This window comes from Amblyomma maculatum, chromosome 1 (assembly GCF_055883805.1).
Source record: "Amblyomma maculatum isolate TAMU_Amacu chromosome 1, ASM5588380v1, whole genome shotgun sequence".
Taxonomy (NCBI): Eukaryota; Metazoa; Arthropoda; class Arachnida; order Ixodida; family Ixodidae; genus Amblyomma; species Amblyomma maculatum.
This window is the reverse complement of record NC_139344.1, coordinates 311,096,608-311,118,545: the sequence shown is the minus strand read 5'-3', so window position 1 is coordinate 311,118,545 and position 21,938 is coordinate 311,096,608. Positions and strand designations below refer to the sequence as shown.

The 21,938-nt window shown below is 43.8% G+C and overlaps 3 protein-coding genes across 17 annotated transcripts in view; 1 reads left to right on the top strand and 2 right to left on the bottom strand.

Moving 5' to 3' along the window:
• Positions 1-6,151, bottom strand: part of LOC146207081 (uncharacterized) — a 46,365-nt gene extending 40,214 nt beyond the window's left edge. For all 15 annotated transcript variants that reach the window (XR_014705875.1, XR_014705705.1, XM_084596724.1 and 12 more), the window contains exons 1-3: positions 6,011-6,151; positions 5,183-5,347; positions 2,918-3,005 (exon numbers count right to left, since the gene is read on the bottom strand). Coding sequence is in view for 13 of the 15 variants with exons in the window: in XM_084596724.1 (XP_084452850.1) it covers positions 2,918-3,005; positions 5,183-5,347; positions 6,011-6,058 (301 nt within the window). In the remaining 2 variants the exon portion in view is untranslated. The remainder of the gene's footprint in view (positions 1-2,917; positions 3,006-5,182; positions 5,348-6,010) is intronic.
• Positions 6,152-6,341: 190 nt separating this feature from the next.
• Positions 6,342-7,346, top strand: LOC146207080 (protein PET117 homolog, mitochondrial). The gene has a single exon (XM_084597565.1). It carries the CDS (start codon positions 6,342-6,344, stop codon positions 6,552-6,554), a length of 213 nt encoding a protein of 70 aa, XP_084453691.1. The 3' UTR covers positions 6,555-7,346.
• Positions 6,695-21,938, bottom strand: part of LOC146207079 (armadillo repeat-containing protein 10-like) — a 32,546-nt gene continuing 17,302 nt past the window's right edge. Inside the window, exon 7 of the transcript XR_014705898.1 lies at positions 6,695-21,570. The gene's annotated coding sequence lies outside the window, so the exon portion shown is untranslated. The remainder of the gene's footprint in view (positions 21,571-21,938) is intronic.

The window sequence follows — 21,938 nt, the reverse complement described above, 5'->3', positions numbered from 1 at the left end:
TAAATGTGTACATCTCGAGACAAATCTTTGACACCATCCAGGACCCTACCTGACAAACAGTCTGGCCATAATGGCCACCCAAAAATCCGCCATAGTGACGGTTTTGAGGCAGAAAGGTCGTAGGTGCAACTCATGTTTTTCACTTTTTTCAATTAGCAATTTTATTCTTTAGAAGGTGCCGAATCATTTGACACCAATTTGAGTATTCTATGTCAAACGGGCAACCCCCAAATTTTCCCCAAATGCTGGTCCCGGGGTGATCCCACTTTAGTGGTACCACGTTAGGCATGAAAGAATAAATTCAGCTGCTCAAGGAACCCAAAAAGCACTCCAAGAATTTCAATGAAACAAAGTCTGAGGATGCCTGAGGTAGATGCCTGTAGCACATTCCATTGGCCAAAACCAGCATGTTATCTGTAAACTGTGCAAAGATATATGAAAGCACACACAAACAGTGGTTTGCTAACTGTTCTTACAAGCCATGCCTCAGTCACTGGATAATGACCTACAGTCTTAACAAGCAGAGTGCAGAACCCCAACTTATGCAGATGTTTTGGGACGTTCTGCCTCACCATCAGCGCTATTTTTACCTGTACGGCAAGCTCCAACGCCACCTTTGTCTGCTGCACCAGCTACAGCGACAATTTTGCCTTTGTCTCATGATCTTCAGCCATGCGGGCCCAATACACTTCGAGTCAATGAGCACCTCTGCACAGACATCTGGCGTGCTCCCAATCGAAGACCCCTATGTTTTTACTGTGGTGAGCCCAGCCATCTCTTCCGACAGTGCCCTTATCATGAACTAGGCCTGCAGGGTTTTCCCCCCCAACAGCGTATGCCTTCTTCTCAGCAGCGACTATCTCCTTCTCCTCGCTCTCTCTCTGCATCATCCCAGACTTTCTCATGTGGGGCACCTGGACGATCCCCTAGCCCCTGCTGGGAAACTAAAGACAGTGACCTGCAGGGCTGCAGGGGCAAGGTCACTGGAAGTCATCGCGATGAAGTCCCCCAACGACGTCAACTGCCACGGGCCCTACGAAAACCACGACAACATCGGAAATGCATAACCACCTGTAACTTGGCATACCTGTAGTTTTGGATGGACACAAGATAAGTGCATTGGTGGGCACCGAAGCAGACTTCTGTATTTTGAACAGCAAACTGGCAACGTTTTTTCAAAAAGTTACGACTCCATGGTCCGGCACAGCAATTCGCACCGCTAGCGGACACATAGTCACCCTGATAGGGCATTGTACGGCTCGGGTGCAAATTTGCGACATCAAATTTGTTGTTAAATGCCTTGCCTTGTACTCCGGGAGTGTTTGCGCAACTTGATACTTGGTGTCGATTTTCTGGAGAGAATAGGCAGCATAGCATCACATTTTCAACAGAGAATGCGGATCATGACTCAGCCATTCCACAGTCTTGTTCGGAGCTGAGAATTTCCGCAGACAATGTTTCAATTCTTGTCCGGACTAGTGTTTTTGTGCATGTTGCCTGCGGACGTCAACATGATGGGACAGTGCCCATCGAAGGAAATCATTTTTAGCTTACATATTGTATCTGTGCAGTGCGAACCCTCATCCACCTTTGTCGAGGACAGTCAGAGGCCATGGTCACTAATTTTTCGAATTAACACAGACACCTTTTCACGCTACGGCGATCGCCTTCGGCAACCCATTCGAAGAACTTTCAGCTTGCTCTGCATTTGAAACCGTGAGCCCTTTGCCCGGCCCCCTCGATTGCACTGATATTAGTTCAGAGCTCTCCACAGATCAGTATCAGACAGTACTGAGAACCTAGACTCAACCATTAGAAGCATGAAATGAATATTAGTGCTTTTGCATCATCCCTACAAAAGGAGATGATGCCCATATTAAGGAAAACTTTCCACTTTATGCTTAAAGTTGTTTGTTTGCATTTTTCAAATTTTGGGGGGTAAAGATTTGGCACTATTCTTCAACTTAATAATCAGAAAGAAATTGGGTTTTTCATGGAAACATTCCCAAATTTAGGCTTTTAGGTTAAATTTGCAAGCTGTAATAATTTATACATTTCTTTAATGAGAGTGCAACAATTAGGGATGTTTCAAACTGGCAAGCAGGGAAAAATATTCCGGAATTCCATGTTTCCTGGGTGGCAGAAAAGCGCCAGTCTTGGAATCATACCGGCTGGCTATTGACTCTTTCAATGCCCTTGTTAACATTACATTACTGTTTCTAAATGAGGCCTGTCCTGTTTTTGGAACTCTCTCAACATCACAGCTACTATGTTCTAAGCACAATGTCAATGCGGTGTTTGTAGCCCGTGGTAGTGCACAGTTGCGCCGTGCCAGTAGTCCATAACCATCATCAGTGGGGCTTGCTTACAGCAAGCACTGGTGAAACTTCTCGCAAAGTGAGTGTACATCGTCGTTCATGAAAATTACGAGAGATGGGTAGTCATCAAACTACAGGCTCAGTAGCCATTTCTGCAATGTATCCAGTACGGCTCTGAATTTGCATGGCATCAACAAGGTACTCGCCTTTTTCTCAGATGTTCCGTTTCAGAGTGCAGCACCGTAGTGGGGAACTTTTCATGCAAAACTCTCGACAATAAATTTTTACTAATGTGGCGCTACTCCTGGGTAACATCGACAAAACACCTCATGCCTGATGACATGTAGGATATGTCGACTGCTTCTGACCCGCATGCAAAATGCGGAGTAGTAGTTCCCATGGACAGAATTCTTCCAGAAATTAGAGGAGAATCGTTTTTTGTGCAATCTTTGAGTAGATTATTCGTGGTACGAAAATTGGGTAAAACTTGGTTTTACCAGACTACACAAAAAACCCTATATATACTCTGGGTAGCCGGATCGCTCACTAATTACAATTTGTGAAGAAATCCACAGGATGTAGTAGCAGGCATTCCTCACCTGTGTACAAGTTTTCAGATCTATATGCATGAGTTTCCAAGTAGGGTTGTGACATTTTTGCTTGTGTTTCTTGGTCATCTAGAGTGACCTTCAAGCAAAACAGATCAAGTGTAAAGTTAGCAAAACAAATCCCCACCAGCATTCTAAGCTGAGCTTGGCATCACAGGTATTTCTATCACTGCAAAGAAAGCATGCAGAGAGCAGTTTGCGGAATCCTTTGCAGAGTTGTGTTGCCATTTCAAATAACACACATGCCCACCATGATCGGAAAAATCTCACTATGTATCATAATTCAACAGTAACAAATCAATTAGTCACCTTCATGGATGGCGGGAACAGATTCCTTCACACAGCAGAACAGAAAAAAACGTCTCTACATAAGCAGTTCAACCTGACCTCGTCTGTTCCTTAGGCTGCAGTGTCATAGTAGCAACAGACTAACATCCTGCTACCTTTGAGGATGTACAGCCAGTACTGTTGTTGTAAGTTCCCAGTTTTGCCTCCTCGGGTGTCCCCAGTATGAACTTCTTTAATCACTCTTTTGGTACTTCCAAATGCCTGGGGTACAAGCCCCAGCAAAATAGTTTGTCTGCTGTTCTTTTACCTTCATCACTGATCAAAAGCCATCCTCAAATGAGACTTAGTACATCGGCATTTTTTCTGTCACTTTCAAATAATCAAATTTCTGTCACTAACACCAGTCATTCAACAACTCACCCCAAATATTTAAGAACAAGTTTAAATGCCAATTTAAAACTCTGCTTCAAAAAACTGTTGGCTTTAGCACACACTTTTCAGGTGCTTACGGGCTGTAGCATCGAAAAGCATCAGCAAATAAAATCTGTCACTATAACCTATTATTGTCTGCTATTGTCGTCACTGTCTTCTGAAAAGTGCATTTTTATCTTTTAATTATCTCTACGAATATCATGCCTAAGAATAATTGCTACTGTGTCTTCTCAACTGATTTTGTTGTCAGACGGTTGTGCATTTATCAAAAATCTCAAAGTTTGCAACTTGGACACAATTTAATGGCCACAGGCACTGCCACTATCAGTAATCACCTGAATTTTGACCAATTCAAAATGCCTTTCTTTTTTTTTTAAATACATGAACCCTGTGGACATTTTACAACTGGCATTATCAATAAATAGCTCTAAAGCCTGTTTCACATCCACACAAAAACACTAGCAATTTCTGCCAGGGTGACACAAACACCTGTTTTGAGCTGTCGCGGCGGCTTGAGCGGTCAGAATGACGCAGTTCTAACAGGCTGGAAATCTTTGCTCGGTCGCTGCTGCTTGCTGCCCAGTTCATTCAATCGCTTGCATGTGAACCAACCTTAAGGTTGAGGGTTTGATTCCGCTCGTGGCAGCTGTAGATTCTGATGGAGGCGAAACATAAGAGCACCCTTGTGCTGTGTGATGTATGCCCAAATCAATTCAGAGTCCTTTAGGACACCTCCCTCAAAACCAGGCATCAATGTTGCCACAGCTATGATGGCACTCGCTGTCGTCAAAATTTCTCCGTAAAAGAAGAAAAAAAAAATGAAACCAAATGGGAAGTTCCAATTATGTTCTAGCCCAACAGATACGACCCATTGCCCATAATGGGTCCAGCAGGGACATACCAATGGAAAACTTATGTATTTCCACTTGGGAATGGAAATCAAGGCAGAGAGACAAGCATACATCACAAACAAGAAACACTACACAGCCAGACACTAATGGCACAAGACATTTAATGAACACACTTCTCCCGCTTCTATGCTCCACTCTTGCTTGGGCCAGTGATGCTTTCCCACTGAAAGCCATTATTTAATTTTGACCGCAGTGGCAATAAGATAATGAATAAGACTTACTAGGTTAAGCTGCAGGTCGTTCTTATTACAAGAACCATTAGTTTTACCTTGTTTATCAAATAGGAAAATGTTTCTTCAGATACAGTGTGTGCACTTAAACAGGCAAATTAGATTCATTAGTTGACAATGACTGATTTGACTGAATATCTTTGTGGAATGTGACCTACCAGTTAGAACTACTGCTGTGTCTAATGGCAGTTCATTTATACTTTGCACTATTGCTATCCAGTAGGAGTCTGTTTGGAATGTCCAATCGGAACAAGAAGTCCAATTGATCCTAGCATATTCTTTTCTTGCTGAAAAGGCCAGGGGTATGCCAGCAGAGGTGCCAAAACAAATTTTTGCGACGGCGCACTATGCAGCCTACTATTACTTTGTCGTTCGATTTCGTAGCAGGTTCATACCACACTGATGTCTTCGCCGTGGATGTTGAGAGCCAATGCGTTGATGTCAGCTGCACTATCATTCACGATTTGTTGCAGTCTCTCAGAGATAACATTCCAGAACTGAACAGCTTTCAGCTTTTCTTCAGCCACCATGTCAGGAACCAAAGCTACCGATTCTTCGATCTGAAATAAAAGTCGGCGAATTCAAAGCCGCTTTTATGTAGGGCGACGTAGCTGGCATCCTCGGAAAAAACAACTTAAACATACTGAACCAGCGAAAGACACGGAAAAACTTTTCTTGTGTTTCTGTGTCTTCGCTGGTTCAGTATGTTTGATTCGCGCCATCTAGTCCAAATGGTCATGTTAAAACCACTTCACACTTGGTAACTTTTGATAGGGAAAATAGAGACGCATGTAAAATGCGGAAGTTATGGCAAAATATCAGACAGCGACAATTCATGGATAGATATCCGACTGTCGGGAAATTGGCAACGTTTGAAAAACGAATTTTTAGCGCGCGCCAATGTAAGTGCCAAGCGAAATCCCATTGCCAATGCGCTCATCGCGCGGGGCGACCAGGAGGAACTAGTCCACCATCGCATTCACGGCAGGCCATCGCGCCGTACAATATCGGTCATGCAGTTTCGGCACTAATTATTACTAAACGTACGGCAGGTTCAACGGTTTCGAGTACTACAGCACGAACGACAATTCAAAAACGGCAAGGCCGCGTTTTGACCCTGCCAATCGTATTAACTGCGATGAGAACTTATAGACGGCAGCGGCCACCTCACTGAACATTGCTACCGATCACCTCGGAAAACACGCGCGCCAACGCTCTCTCACCTTTGCTTTGAACGCAAGCAGCAACGACGATGCTCGTTGTACGGCCATACCAAGCACGTAGAGCCCACTTGGCGTGTTTCTCCACAGTTTAGGAGTGTTTTAGCAGTTTAGCCATATTCCAGTGCGACGAAGCTTCCGCCATTTTGATCCCCCTAGCGGTTTGCATGGTTTACCCTTGGCGATCGGCGTGTCGCAGCTGCAGAAGACGTGTGCGATCATTTGGTTTCTATGCGTCGTGCGAGCGTTCGTTGCGAGCACTTTTAGTCACGTTACCACTGGAACACGGCACTTGAACTACGCCCGGAATTAATTTATCCTGCTTCAGAAAGTCATGTCATCAATGGCAAAGTTCTGCCTCGCGGGCTCCGTCGCTGTGTCAGCGGGAATTGTTTTCTACGTCCACTACCGGCAAGAAGTCGAACGCACTCAGCTTCACGAAGGTGTTATCAAGGATTTGGAAAGGCAGAGGATGCGACAGATAGAAAACATCACTATCCTGCAGAAACAAAGGGCCTTGGAAAAGCAGCTGTCTCAAGAAGACTAATCACACAACCTGTACACTTTTACAGCTCATTTCCAGTGAAATGCGGTATGGTGAGCACGAAAGAGCATCAAGGACTGCAATCACAAGTGCGTAACGAACGTCTGTTTATTGTCAACAATCATCAATACAGCAAAAGGAGGTCACTCCGTTTTTTTTTTTTGTTTTTTCTTCTTCGCAGGAGCAACGGATGCACTGAGCGGATAATTTTAATTTATTAACTCCAACACAGTTGCTATTATCTTCGAATGCGCTTCACAAATAACTGCATGTGCTCAATAAATAAGTGCAGTGCATAGCATCGCTGGCTAGCACAAAATTCTCACAGTAGTAACACAAATGAAATTACCTAGCTTTTGATTGTAACAACTTGCAAGCTATGCCAGATTTTGTGCTGTGCAGCTCCTAACTCGCATGTATGTCCACAGACGAGTCACTATTATATTATAACAAGGGCACATATATACACTGATACCACGAATGCAGACAATTTATTTACACAAAAAATAGACACTTCAATGTTTACAACTGGATACAACTCAAGCACTCAAGGCTGCACTCACCGCCACACACAATTACTCCGCGACAGGAAGTAGTCCGCTGTTACAAGCTTTTCCGCTTACTTAAATAAGCTAAACATAATTCAAGCTCAGGAATTTTAATGCCTCTAGCTTGTTTGGTATGGTCTTCAAGAACTAATTTCATTTACTGTTCAGTGGAGTAATACACATGAAGCGTACCATGGCCGATAGCAACAGCTACTGTACTTTTTTTTTTTTTTTTTTTCAGTTGTATCCTACTATTGTAGCAGTACCTGGCTGCTCAAAGAGAAAAGGGATTCAGGCACTGGATTCACTGATAACTAGAAACACTCAAGTGAGAAATCCGACATGCCGCTAGACAGGCTTTTAAACATAAGGGCCATGAAACACCTTCTGTACGAGACGCATCAGCAGCTCAAGTAGAAACTTTTTTCCCACACCAAACCAGCTTCATTCCCACACCGTATAAAGTATCGCGTGGCTGGCATGCTGAGAAAAAAAGAAAACAGCATCACATCAGAAACCAACATTTTACAAAATAAAATGTACATATGAACAAAATTGGGCGTAGAGAAGGGTCATCCAATAGTCAAAAAGCACAGTTCAAACTCCTTTAGGTGAATGCAGTATGGAGTCGCAACCAAGACAAGAAACCAAAGCGACACACTAATGATGTGTATTTGATGATGTCGTACTGGTAATCCTGCAGCTAGAAGCAGAGCAAGACCGCTGAGAGTCCAAGCATTGGCCCATTAGAGAGATGCAAAGAATTCCACTCACATTTTGCACAAGGGTTGAATCTGCTAGTTATTTTAGTTTTATGCAAAGTGTGGGCAGGGCACTTCTCTGATTTGACTAATTGAGTCGGTAGTCAGCACCATTGCAAAGCTGTGCCAGTTCCACCAAAGCAGACTCCTGTGCCTGTTCCCCTCATAAGTGGTGGTGCCATGGATGCACTTTTCCAAAGCAGGCCAGGGAGGCAAACCTATGGCTCACCACACTGCACTGCTGCTGGAGCAGCGCTGGTTTCATGCAAAGCTGAAAAGGTACACAACTATCTCCCTTCTAGGCAGACAGGAATGAGAGTGGTGCACCTCCAATTCATTTAATATGCTTAAATTTCTGTGGACAACTCAACAACATGTTCAATTTTGCTGCAGACTTCTAATGAACCAAATGACACAAGCAACCCAGTTGAACATAATACTAAACACAACTGGCCGCCAAGTGCCACCTCTGTTTTGGCACAAGTGTTATAACCAAGAGCAGCGTTGTGACATTTCTCTAAACGATGGTTGATACAAGAAGTGTGTGACTGCACTGAGACCAAAAAAATAATTTCACATGCAGCAGTGACGGATGTGCCATCTGAACATCTAGCCTTCATTTGTAGGCAGTCCTGGAAGTGCACAAATCAGTTTGATGCAGAAAAAAAATTTAAAAAAAACAACAACACGCTTTAGTCTAAAAATGTTTTCTGTTAAAGAGGGCCACTATAAGTGAAATGCCATTCCTTCTGTTGCCTTGATTACGAATGAAGGGTATCGAGAAGCAACACGACTACATTCTAGAACCCTAGAACAGGAAAATTCATTTGTCGTGGTTTCAACTCGTGCACAACTCGCATCAGCGTGACTTGGTGGCGTTCTGGTTTCTTTTTGCAGCATGAGACTGTATACACCCACTGAACAAACATCTGCTGATAGTGCAGTGGACGGCTCCTTGTGCTGCATCTTTTATACACCCTCATGCTGCTGTTCACTGGCCAGCTCAGCGTGGACCAGCTACAATGACCACTGCTATCTTTTTTGTACTCAAACGAAGATCATCAATAAGTGTGATTGAAATGAATTGGGTACATCTATGCAAAGGAGTTTACAATCACACTGCACATATGCTTACCACTTATGCTGCGCTTCTCCCAGCATTTTAATGCAACAGTGTTAAAGGCCCCGTTCACCCGAAAATATGGCGTCGGCATTGTGAGCGAAATATCACGAGCATGCGCTGGCAGGCAGTAGATGGCAGTTGACATGGCCACGCACTGACTGGATGTAAGGTTGCTTGGCGTTCCGTTCGGTAGGAGGTGCCAATTAGGGTCTCTCCTTTCATATGGGAAGGCGATATCAGAATCAGCCTGCCAGGACACTTGCATATTCCATGTTACCCCCAGGGCCGTGCAGGCACATTCACACGGCTTGGGTTAAAGCGGGGCTTTATATGTGGGGTCGTAGCCTACGCTACTGCATCATGCCCTTAAAAGTGAAGCTTTAGTGTCCCCTATAATTTTCTGTAGCGAAAGCTGCACTATGCTACCCTTGAGCATTTCGCTGGAGTCTGGGTGCTTGAAAGAGTGCCAACTCGGGCCTCTCCTTTCATGTGGGAGGGTGACATTTGAATTCACGTTACCCCTACGCCACGCAAGCACATTCATATGGCTTAGTTAAAGCGAGGCTTTATATGTGGGCTGGTAGCCTACGCTATCGAGTCATACCCTTAAAGGCTGAGCTTAAGTGTGAAGAGGAGGAGAAGAGTAGTTTCCGCACTGTGCATGTACGCACCGCAGCGTGCATGCACAGGGGCACGACACCGCACAAAGGATGCCTTACTCACGCTGGTTGATGTTACAGGCCGCTGTCACCTGGGTGGCCTGCTCTGGGCTTCTAGGAACCGACCTGCAGCCGCCTACCTACCTGTGTCCTACTTTGCCGCCTACGACTCGCCTGACACCAACTTTGGAAGAAAACCGTTTCTTGGTCTGGCAACCCGGAACTGCATCACAATTCGAAGCGGTTGGAGCGCAGCTTAAAAGCCACCCACCCCCCGGCCACTTCGGGCACGACACCGCACAAAGGATGCTTTACTCACGCTGGTTGATGTTACAGGCCGCTGTCACCTGGGTGGCCTGCCCTGGGCTTCTAGGAAGCGACCTGCTGCCGCCTACCTACCTGCGTCCTACTTTGCCTCCTACGACTCGCCTGGCACCAACTTTGGAAGAAAACCGTTTCTTGGTCTGGCAACCCGGAACTGCATCACAATTCGAAGCGGCTGGAGCGCAGCTTAAAAGCCACCCACCCCCCGGTCACTTCGGCCACGACACCGCACAAAGGATGCCTTACTCACGCTGGTTGATGTTACAGGTTAGTCATCTGAATAACGCGACCTGTGTTAAGAGCAGCAATTACTGTCTTTTTGCGGTGTCGTGCCCACTAGAGATGAATGATGTGTTGAAGCGAGTGTTAGCGTCTTTGGTTTTTACCTTGCTTTGTGTGAAATTCTGCTCATGCTCGCGGGTGACGTGGAAGCAAACCCTGGTCCAATGAATAAAACTGAAGCTGAAGCATTTGCTGAGGCTCTTGAAACTATTAGTAAACTTGAGGAAGGATATAGTTCACAATTGGATGAATTCATAATTGTCAAAGAAAAACAAGTAGCAGCAATGAAGTGCAACTACTGAGTAGTAAAGTGGCGGCCTTGGAAGCGACCCTTGCCTCGCACGCTACTACGGACGATGGGATAAACGCTGCGGATTTGGTTATTGTCTCAGACCAGTTGGCAGCCATTTCGTCACGATGTGACGATACTGAAAATAGGATGCGACGTTGTAATCTGCTTTTCTTTGGGGTGGAAGACGACCCAAAAGAGGACTGGGCAACGTCTGAACAAAAAGTAATTAACCTCTGCTGGGACAAACTAGGTATCGCCACAACTGGGTAACAATTCGAAAGAGTTCACAGGCTAGGAAAATATCAGACCGAAAAGCAACGCCCTATAATAGCAAAAGTTCACGTATTTTAAAGACAAGGACCGCATTCTGTCTTGTGGTTTTAGGTTGAAATGAACAACGTTTGCCATTCGTGAGGATTTTTCACTTGCAACACGGAAGGTCAGGTCAAAGCTGATTGAATTCGCAAAAATGAATGACAAGAAAAAATTCAAGCTATCGGTAGACAAGCTGCGCATGGATTCACAAACGTACATCTACGACATCACTTCTAACACTGTCATCCCTTTGGAACAATAGCCACTATCCAGATTTGATTTTCCCAACTATCACAAGCCTAAACCAGCTGTCGTCTCCTCATTTTTGTCTATAACATACGAAGTATTCTATCGAAGCGCACTCTTGTCACATCTTTTCTTGAAGATAGCGATTCTGACATTATTGTATTCACCGAAACATGGCTCCAACCCGATATCAGTGATCATGAAGCGCTATCGGGCTCCACTTCATTCAATATATATAGGCGTGATCGACCTCAAAGGCGCGGGGGAGGCGTCCTCCTGGGAATAAGAAAAAGTTTTACATCATTCGTCATTGACACTGGATCCGATTTAGAAATAATCTGGACAGCTTGCATGATTTCGTCTTCCAAAATTTTGATAGGTAACTGCTACCGTGCACCAGATTCCGACAGTTGCTTTCCAAATAAACTTCGTGAAAGCATGATGAGGGCGCTTGAACTCTTCCAGGCCGATATCACTTATCTGTTTGGGGATTTTAACTTTCCGCAGATTGACTGGATAAAGCTATCATCTCCTTGTAATATCTCAACAAATTTCATAAACGTGAGTTTAGATTTTAACCTATTTCAAATAGTTACCAAGCCCACCCCTGGTTTCAATATATTTGACCTCATCTTTACAACAGCACCTGAAACAATTAGTAACATAAATTTTTTGGATGGATTCAGTGACCACAATTTGCTTCAGGTGACTATTAACATTCCGCTACCATTCTGTGGCACTGCGAGAAGACAAATTCGTGATTACAATAGAGCTGATTACAATGCTATCAGAACTTCAGGAATTTTCTGACAAGTTACTGCTCCCTGGTTTCTCTGACTGGTCTGTCAATGACAACTGGATGCTATTTAGAGACCGCAATGCGAAATACTCTTTCCTTCACAACGACCTCCCGAAATTGTTGACTTCCAATCCCAGAAAGTTCTGGCAGGTAATAAGTGAGCACCCAGCACATACCATCACTCTTACTATACAGTCTGGCGAAGACGCAGATGACAAAGAATGCGCTGATATTTTTAATAATGCCTTTTCATCTGTATTCACTAATGAAATTCAACCACCAACTGTGCCTTCCACCGCCAATATACAGTCCAACATGCCTGCTGTCGTGTTTTCTGAAGCTGGCATTTCCTCGCTAATCGAACACCTTAAAACTTCATCATCGGCCGGCGTCGACGAAATTAACTCCAAAATACTTCGCAATACTAACAGCATTTCTGCAATATACTTATTGTTATTGTTTTCTCAGTCGCTTTCTACAGGATGCATTCCGGATGACTGGAAAGTGGGGAAGGTCATTCCCGTCTATAAATCAGGCAAGAAAGATACTCCTTTAAATTACCGTCCCATATCATTAACGAGCATACCTTGCAAAATCATGGAACATGTCATCTATTCTCAAATCATGAACTTTCTTGACAGTAACAACTTCTTTCATCCCTCACAGCACGGGTTTCGCAAGGGTCTGTCATGTGAAACTCAAATGGCCATCTTTCTTCATGACGTTCACTCCAGCCTCGACCTAAACTTACAAACTGACGCTATTTTTCTAGACTTCGCTAAAGCATTTGACAAAGTTCCCCACAGGCGTTTACTGCTGAAACTAACCATGCTAAATCTGCATCCTAACGTCTTATTATGGATCGAAGAATTCCTTTTTAACCGCTCTCAGTTTGTTCTCGTTAATGGACACAGTTCTAACCCTCTTCCAGTAACATCAGGCGTACCCCAAGGTTCTGTATTAGCTCCCCTCCTATTCTTAATCTATATAAACGACTTACCCTCAAACCTGGTTTGCAATGTTCGTCTGTTTGCCGATGATTGCGTTATTTACCACACAATTTCCAACATCTCTGACCAATCACAGCTCCAAAACGACATTAACGCAATACGTCTGGTGCGATGACTGGCTAATGTCGCTTAATCCTAATAAATGTAAACTCGTATCTTTTCACCGCCGGCGTAACCCCCACATTTTCACTTACTCGGCTGCTAACACTCCACTAGAATCTGTATGCTCATACAAGTACTTAGGCGTCACCTTGTGCCAGGATCTCTCCTGGCGCTCACATGTAACGAACATCGTCGCGTCAGCTAACCGATCATTGGGTTTTTGAAACGCCATTTACGGCACGCCCCTCAAAGTATTAAACTTCTCGCCTACCAATCGCTCATCCGACCCAAACTAGAATACGCGTCTGCTATCTGGAGCCCGCAACAAGCATATCTCATCAATTCACTAGAATCTGTCCAAAATCGAGCCATGAGGTTCGTTCATTCTTCCTATTCGTATGACATCAGTGTATCGTCACTTAAACGGCAATCAGGTTTATCAACTCTTGCCCATCGTCGTCGCATTGCTTCTCTTAATCTGTTCCATAAGTTTTTTTACAGCTCCCTCGGCCAACCACCCTACATCACACCGCCAGCTCGCATATCTCATCGCACCGGCCATCTACTAGTAGTCTCATGCCAGCGCGCCCGCACCGTCACTTTTTCTTCATCATTCTTTCTTCGCACTGCAAAAGACTGGAATGGCCTTCCCCACGATGTTGACGCCATCACCTGCCCATCAAGTTTTGTAAACAGTTTAAATATGCACTCCATAAATACCATGTAGGCAATCATATTCAATCTATGTTTGTACTCCCACCCCTTATGTAATACCCCCCACACCGATTGCTTGGAGTAAGTATAAAAACTACCTGAAAACATACTGCTCTGTTCTTTGTGATGCTAAAGCTAAATATTTTTCACAAGACCTTCCTTCTCTGCTAAAGAATAATCCGAGAAAATTCTGCAAGATAATAGGTCAGCATAGCATGAATGATGACATTTCCATACACGACATCAAAAACATTCCTTACTCTGATGTTGACTGTCCAAAAGTATTTAACTCTTTTTTTACATCAGTATTCACTACAGAAGACAGTTCTAAAGTTTCCCACATATCTGATTTTGACTACCCGTATATGGCTCCGATTGACATTACATTAGATGGCATAGTCCATTTGATCACTAGCCTTAAGGTATCCTCTTCAAGTGGCATTGATGAGATCAATTCCAAAATATTAAAAAACACTATTTCTGTGTCTAGTACTCTCTTACTTCATATATTTCGGCAATCATTATTAACGGGCATGCTCCCTGACGATTGGAAGATAGCAAAAGTGGTACCAGTTTACAAAAGTGGCAATAAACACTCCCGCGAAAACTACCGCCCCATTTCGCTAACATGCATCTGCTGCAAGATGCTTGAGCACATTATTGCGTCTAATATTTATGGTCACCTGAAATCTAATAATTTCTTCTTTCCCAATCAACATGGCTTTAGAAAAGGCTTTTCTTGCGAGTCGCAGCTTTTCGAATTCACTACTGACCTTCATTCCAATATGAACAACAACTTACAAACTGACTGCGCCTTTCTTGACTTCTCAAAAGCATTTGATCGCGTAGCACACTGTCGTCTAATATCGAAGATTTCTGCTCATAGCTTACACTCTCTAACTTTGTCATAGATTCGCAACTTCCTTTCTAATCGCCAGCAATTCACAGTTGTTAATCATTATTCCTCTCCTCTCTCAGATGTCATGTCGGGTGTACCGCAAGGAAGTGTCCTTGGTCCGTTACTCTTCTTAATTTATATCAACGACTTACCGAACAACATTTAATCCAAAATGCGAATATTTGCTGATGACTGCATCATATATAGAGTAATAGAAAGTACTGGTGACCATAGCGCATTTCAATGCGACTTGGATATCATTAACAATTGGTGTAACACATGGCTAATGACCTTGAATGTCTCCATGTGTAACATAATCTCTTTTACTCGCAAGCCAGCTACTTCTCACTTTCCTTACACCATTAGTAACAACATATTGGCGCGGAAAAATGAATATAAATACTTAGGTGTTCACCTAACACCGAATCTCTCGTGGGCGAATCACATAATTACCATTTCAGCTAATGCTTCCCGGTCTCTAGGTTTCCTGCGCCGCAACTTACATAGCGCTCCTTCCAATGTGCGTAAACAAGCCTATTTTACATTTGTTAGATCTCAACTAGAATATGCCTCTTCCATTTGGTCTCCCCATCAAAAATACTTAGTTGATATACAGTCGTGCCTCGTTAATATGGACACTTTGGTTCCAGACCAAAACTGTCCATAAAGCGAGTCATCCATAATAACGAGTCATGAATAAAAAAAAATAGGATTTTATTTAGAAAAGAGAATTGTAATTAACGACTGCTTTTGTACATAACGGTGTGCACTGGACTCAAAATTTCACAGAACACCAGCACATTTGAGTGCATTATCCTTGTCATTGTTGTCTTCGAAAAATTTTAGTGCAGCCTGAAGCGACTCGCTTACCATGACACCCGTGATGCTGGGCTTTGTGTTGGTCGAACTTTCGAGCATGAACTCCCCACTGGGCGATGAATCAGCGTCTGATTCTCTACTCACCGCCACTTCCAGAATGTGCTCTTCACTGAGCTAAGTGGCCGCTAAGTAGCTGCTTGAGATTATCCTGAGGCGAGGAAACAGCTGAGCTGTCGATACTAGTCCCTCGCAGCTTGGATTGACAGATGGCTTTTGCCGCTTGTATTCACAGATTTCTTCGTGCCTACGTTCAGCTCTGTTCTTTTGCGTTTAACTTCCGCCATGCCAAAAGCCAGAGTTCAGGGCTACAGGCTCCTGATGCTGTGCACTTTTTTGCCTAGTTAACCTTTCTGCCTTTCCGTTCTTCTGATTCTTTCTTTTTTTGCCTTGTATTGTTTCTGTAAGGAAGCGAAGGAGTCAAGCTGGCAAGCTGCTATGCTGAGGGCAAATCGAACATCCCATCTTCTTGGCGCCGTTTTTATGTGTTCCCATAAAACAAACACTGCAAGCTGAAGTACAGTTTAGAGCGATGGCTAGCCGACTACGAAGAGCTCAGGCCTTGTCAAGGCCGCATCGTTGACTCAAAGCGGAGCCGACATACGGACCGCCTAGTGTGCAAAGTTTGGCCATTCGACAGCGCAACAAGGACGAAAACCAGGAGCATGAGAGGGAAGCGCGTCCAGGACGGGACGCCCGGTCCCGGTTGCGTGTTCGTATGTCGCCTCTTTTGTCGCTGTACTTTGTGAGCGTGTCTTAACTCTCACCGAAAAGCGTTAACGGCTTCATGGAACACACACTGCGCTTTGGGAAAGAAAACTTCAGTTCCCACCGCCACTGTAGGCACTTGTCTTTCTTCTTGTCATTTCTTTTTTGCGCTTTTACCGGCCACTCTGTTCACGTTCAGCAGAATTTATTGCAACCACATGTTGCTGTTTTCCCGACTGCGGCGGCACTTCCGCTGCACCCAGAAGCCTCCTGGTTCCCCCTTTCGGGGTCTTTCTTACGCTGGCCCTCGGTTTGCTGTGTACGCTCCTCTCCGCTCTTGCGCTCCCCCCCCCCCCCCCCCCCCCTCCCTCCTTCCTTCCTTAAAACGGCGACACGCCGGCGTTGGTTCTTTCCAACCCCACAGGACTCGTTCAGGCATCCCGCCGTATCGGCTGTCGCGTAGGTTCGCGGGCGGCGCGCCCTTCTTTAACTTGCATTCGGACTACTGTGCTTTTTTTCAAGCACTGTCCATATTAACGAGACAAAAATACATGGGCCCAAGTGGGGCGCGTGCATTCTTCCCCTGTCCATTGTCCGGACAGCGAGTTTCCATATTAACGAGGCATAAATACATTGAAAAGGTTTCGTCCCCAGAAAAACTGTCCATAATACGGGTCGTCCATATTAACAGGGGGCATATTAACGGGGCACGACTGTAATAGAATCAATCCAAAATAGGGCCAGTCGTTTCATTACACGGAATTATAGTTATCATTCAAGCGTAACACAAATAAAGCTGGAACTTTCGCTCCCGCCGTTAAGACTGCGTCGAGATATTGCCTTTCTATCTCTATTTCACAAATTAATCCATGCTACTCATTCACCGTTATAGCACCGGTGACAACCCTCTTATTCGTCAACCAGATTTCCACTCTAACTACAGTTTTACACGCATTTATGGCAGTACTCATGCCTTTAACTTTTCGGCCCTGCCATGTGTTATAGTATGCCTGTGGAATGACCTTCCAAACCACATTGCCTCTCAGCGCAATCGTGAAATTTTCCATGATCATTTAGTCAAACATTTCATCTGTTCTCATCTGTATCAGGGAGCCATGACTTTGTTTTCACTTTATTTCCCTGTCTTATCACATGTGGTTGCTACGTTGTTACTATCTTTATTTTCCCATCTGAAAGATATGCATCTGTTTTTCTGCCAGGTTACTTTATATGTATGTTTTCTTGTTAATTATTTTGTTCATGTTGGGCTTTTTCTTTTGCGTGGTTGTTATATTTGCAATGATTGCTTAATATATTTTTGCATTTAACACTGTTCATTCCTGCTGATTTTGCTGCCTTTTTAGGCACTATTATATGTATGTATACTTCTTCTTGTACCCCCCTTGCACAATGCCTCCCTGGAGGCCTGTAAGGTATTGTAAATAAATAAATAAATAAATAAATAACTGACTATGTGGAGCAAGAAAATATCTGCCGGCATTGCATGCTCACGGCGTAAAAGTGGATTCTGCCTAGTACATCAGTGAACTTTGATGCGTTCAACAGAACGCTGGTCGAGTTCGATGCATTGATCGGTTGCTCACATTGGGTTTAGCAGCATTGAACCCCTCTAATTTTTTTGCATCAGTTTGGAAATCTGCATAAAACTGGTATGCGGCCTACACACGGTACCTTTGCTCAACTCCAAAGGCAGTGCAGCAGAACTACCTCATAAAACACAGGTTTCATGGGAGCACATGGAAAGCAATTCAAACACAAGGAATGACCCACAAATAACAAACCACAGTTCTTATGTAAAACCTAACGGCTTGAAATGAATTATTTTCTCTGGGAAAAGCATCAGAAAGGTCTGTTTTCATTACAAGTCCCCAGGAGAGAAAAGTCCTCCATGGAGCAATCGAACACACGCTGTCCAGTCTGGGATATGCATCAGAGAAGCTAGCCAGGACGAACATAGAAGGAGAACAGCAGCTTTTCCAACATTACACATTCTTTTCTCACTCTTCTTACACATCAACAGAGTGGAAAGATTTTTAATGGAATGAGACAAATAGTACACCCAAAAATTGAGTTTCATAACCCATCACAGAAAGACACTTGAGCGGGTGTGAACCTATTTGCCAGCTGTCTTCATTTTTTGTCTTTATCGGCTTAATCGATACAATACCTAGAAACACTCGTACCCTATAATAAATTGTCTATATTATGTTTCTGAGCACCAAACTAAATGCAGCAATGAGAACGAATTCGACGACATCAAACTAACTTCATACTCTGTGTTTCCAAGAAACTGACAGTAGGCAATACAATGGTATATTTTAGTAGCCTGTATGCTATACTCAATACCACTGGGAAGTATGCTACTATAGGTGGCCAAATTCATCTATGAACTCAGCTGCAGTTTGGAAAAAGGTGCGCACAGTCGCCTGAAACACTTTTCAATGCATAGAAACAGCTACAGGCCCTGCAATGAGATTAGAGGAAGAAAAAAAAAACATGATGGAAAAACAGCGCTACAGACGTGGACGGAGGTGAAGAACAAACAGGACGGGCGCTGAACTCGCAACTGAAGTTTATTGAAAAAAACACAGTATATATAACCCAGCCAAGCAGCACCAAACCGCACATTAAACAAAAACTGTGTTTTTGTTTAATGTGTGGTTACTGTGTTTTTTCAATAAACTTCAGTTGCGAGTTCAGCGCCCGTCCTGTTTGTTCTTCACCTCCGTCCACGTCTGTAGCGCTGTTTTTCCATCATGTCACCATACCAACTCGCCCAGATGTTTCTTCTATCACAAAAAAAAAAAAAAAAGCTCAACTCTGCTGTACATATATGTTCCTATATGCTGTACAGTGTGGTTTCTACGTGGGCATAGGCCGTCCAAATCCCACAACATATATGTACAATGTTCCTATACAAAAACTGGATGCCCTCTATATTACACTCTCGAATAGTGCGGCTAGCAGATTATACAGACCCCTCCATATTGCCATTTGAGGCTTGCTACAGGCAATGCAACCTCCCCGCTCATGTGCATCTTGGCAAAACCATCTGCACCTAAGGCAAGCACTGCTCCCGAAGAATGTCTCTGCACTGGACAAGCTTGGCTCACCCTAATTAAATCTCACATGCAAACAATGCCTTCAGGTGCACTGCCCTAGGCCAATCCCAAGTATGTTGCTCCAAGACCTCACTGGCTGCCTTTGTTTTTTATGAGAACGAAGAAGAGGCCAGGGAATGGCAGGCTTTCTCAAGCGATGAGTAACAAGTATCCGTCCAATGCTGCCCAATGGATAAATCGCCTGAAAACAATAACGCAGGTTAAAGATCCCCAGGTGGTTGAAATTACTCCATAGCCCTCCAGTACGGCTCCTCTTTCTCTCTTTCCACTTTCACTCCCATCTTCCTCCCTTCCTCCCATTTTTTTCCTCCCTTCCCTTACAGTGCGGTTCAGGTGCCCACAGAAACAAGTGTGACAGATACGGCACCTTTCCTTTCCTGTGAACCAATTATTATTATTATTATTATTATTCTTACACCTACAAACTATTCACAGATTAAATATGGATCTATTCAGGTAAGAACGGTAATTGAGGTTTTTTTGGCTTCAATTAAAATTTCATATCTGGTGGGTAAATACCTCGATCAAAGGAATGAACCTTATACCGCTGTCACACGGACATTTCGAAGGCCCTCAAAGCGATTGTCTATTGACTCGAAGGCCTTCGAACGCTGCCGTTTTCAATGACCATTGAGTCGATAGTCAACTGAACAGCTCAGAACTCTATCAAGGTCTCGAAGGCAGTAGTTTTCAAGGAAAAGAAAATCATATGTCACTAGAGGTGGAAAATGCCTTTTTCGCCATTTCAAAAAGTTGCAAGTCTGGAGCCCTGCTGCTTGCGCACTAAAATTCCTTCATGCATTAATTCATACTCAATAGATCTATGCAACTTTTCATTTTAGGAGAGCTATTAAAGACATTTTTTCTTGTATATTAATTTTAGACAATAAAATGCAAAGCCTTTTTGGTCCCGATCGAAAGTTGTCAATTCTGGCACGATCCAATTAGTTGTTGGCACTGAAACATTTTCTCGGTATCATGCAGGCCTTGTTATTTACTCCGGCGAAAATTTGTAGCTCCAGAGTTGTCCGTTTTTTCTCTACAGTACTTCGGAATCAGCAAAATTCAAGAATTAAAAAAAAGTACAACTGTGATGCGAATATAAAGAATGACACCTTCTTCGAATTTCATTTAGATCTAATAAGGCAATCCTCAGTTCTTCATAAATATCAGGAACTAAAAATATTGCATTATGTAGAATAAAATATAGAAATAAATATAAAACTAAACATGTTATTATTCTACAAAATTGCTTAGGCTTTCTCCTAAAGAAGTAGGCATAAGAAATTCTATTTATTATTGGCTGAATTTAACTACATTTTGCATTATGCAATATCCAAAGCCTTCTCAGTGCTTATAAAGTTGTTTTCTGCTTGTTACCAGGGTTGACGATAGCTTAAAATAGAATGAATTCATTATTTCCTGCAATTTCATTGGAAAACGTAAATTACGGTTTAGCTTTAACTCCATCCTGTAATTTTTTTTATCTTAGGGTGCAGTGGTTTTCAGTCAGCTATTTATTATATTACCCTATATCTCAGTTATGATAAAAATTAACATTTTTGAAGACGATTTTCCTAACGTGCAATTATGTAAAATCATAAGCAGGATGCTCTGCAGCATGATAGTTTTGGTGGAATCATATATGTCTTTACACCTGCGGCATGAATGAGTCAGCATGGCGAGTGTTCTTTTCGACAGAGCTATCTAGGCTAGGTGAAGCGAGACAACACAAAGTGAGCCCGCCACGCACCTAAACTGGAAAACCTCGAGTGTGACATTTTGCTCAAGACTTTGCTAGTTAGCGGGATCGCTTTATGTTGCCTCGCCTTTTTTCTGGGCTAGATAGCTCCATCGACATGTATACTCGCCATCTCGGCTTACTTGTGCTGCAAGCATAACGTCATATATAACCACACCAAAACTATCATGCTGCAGAGCGTTTTGCTTATGATAGTACTTACGTAAACTTAAGGAAATTCGTCTTCAAAAACATATTGTTACGGACGAAATCAAGAAAGAAGAAGCGGGCAGTGGCCCGGACAGGAGCGCTCGCGCTAGGCCCGGCAACATTTTTATTTAAACGTCATCTCACTGTCATCGACCATCTCGCTGCCCTCTGTTCTCCTGTTTTCATCGGCTTGCCGTATCGTAACATTTGGTGGAGGTGCTGGGTACTTCATCATCACCCCCCCATCCTGGTCCGGAGCATCAGCGCCCTGCGAAAGGTTAGGAGGCACTGCATGGCTGTTCCCCAGCCTGCCGGACCCAGCAAGAACTTGCCGTTTTTCCGCCCCGTCCCCCCCGCCCCGACCACAAGACACGATGAAGGAGAGACTGACCCGAGACGCCACACATGACCACAAGACACAAAGAGAGACCCGAATGACCTAATGTGACCCCACTGACCTGATGTGCCGACCAAGGACCCTACGACCCAAGACACCGCTACACTTCAAGACATTCTCCCCTGCCTATGCCATGCGGTGCGTGCCTTGGCCTCCGTCATCGAGTCGTGGCAAAGTGTGGCCCAAGAGTGTCCTGCCAAGGTTCATCGCGAATCATCGTGCCGGCAAGCCATTCTATT

What these genes read in the sequence shown, in the direction of transcription:
- LOC146207080 (XM_084597565.1), top strand. Translation starts at nt 6,342, where the DNA reads ATGTCATCAATGGCAAAGTTCTGCCTCGCGGGCTCCGTCGCTGTGTCA.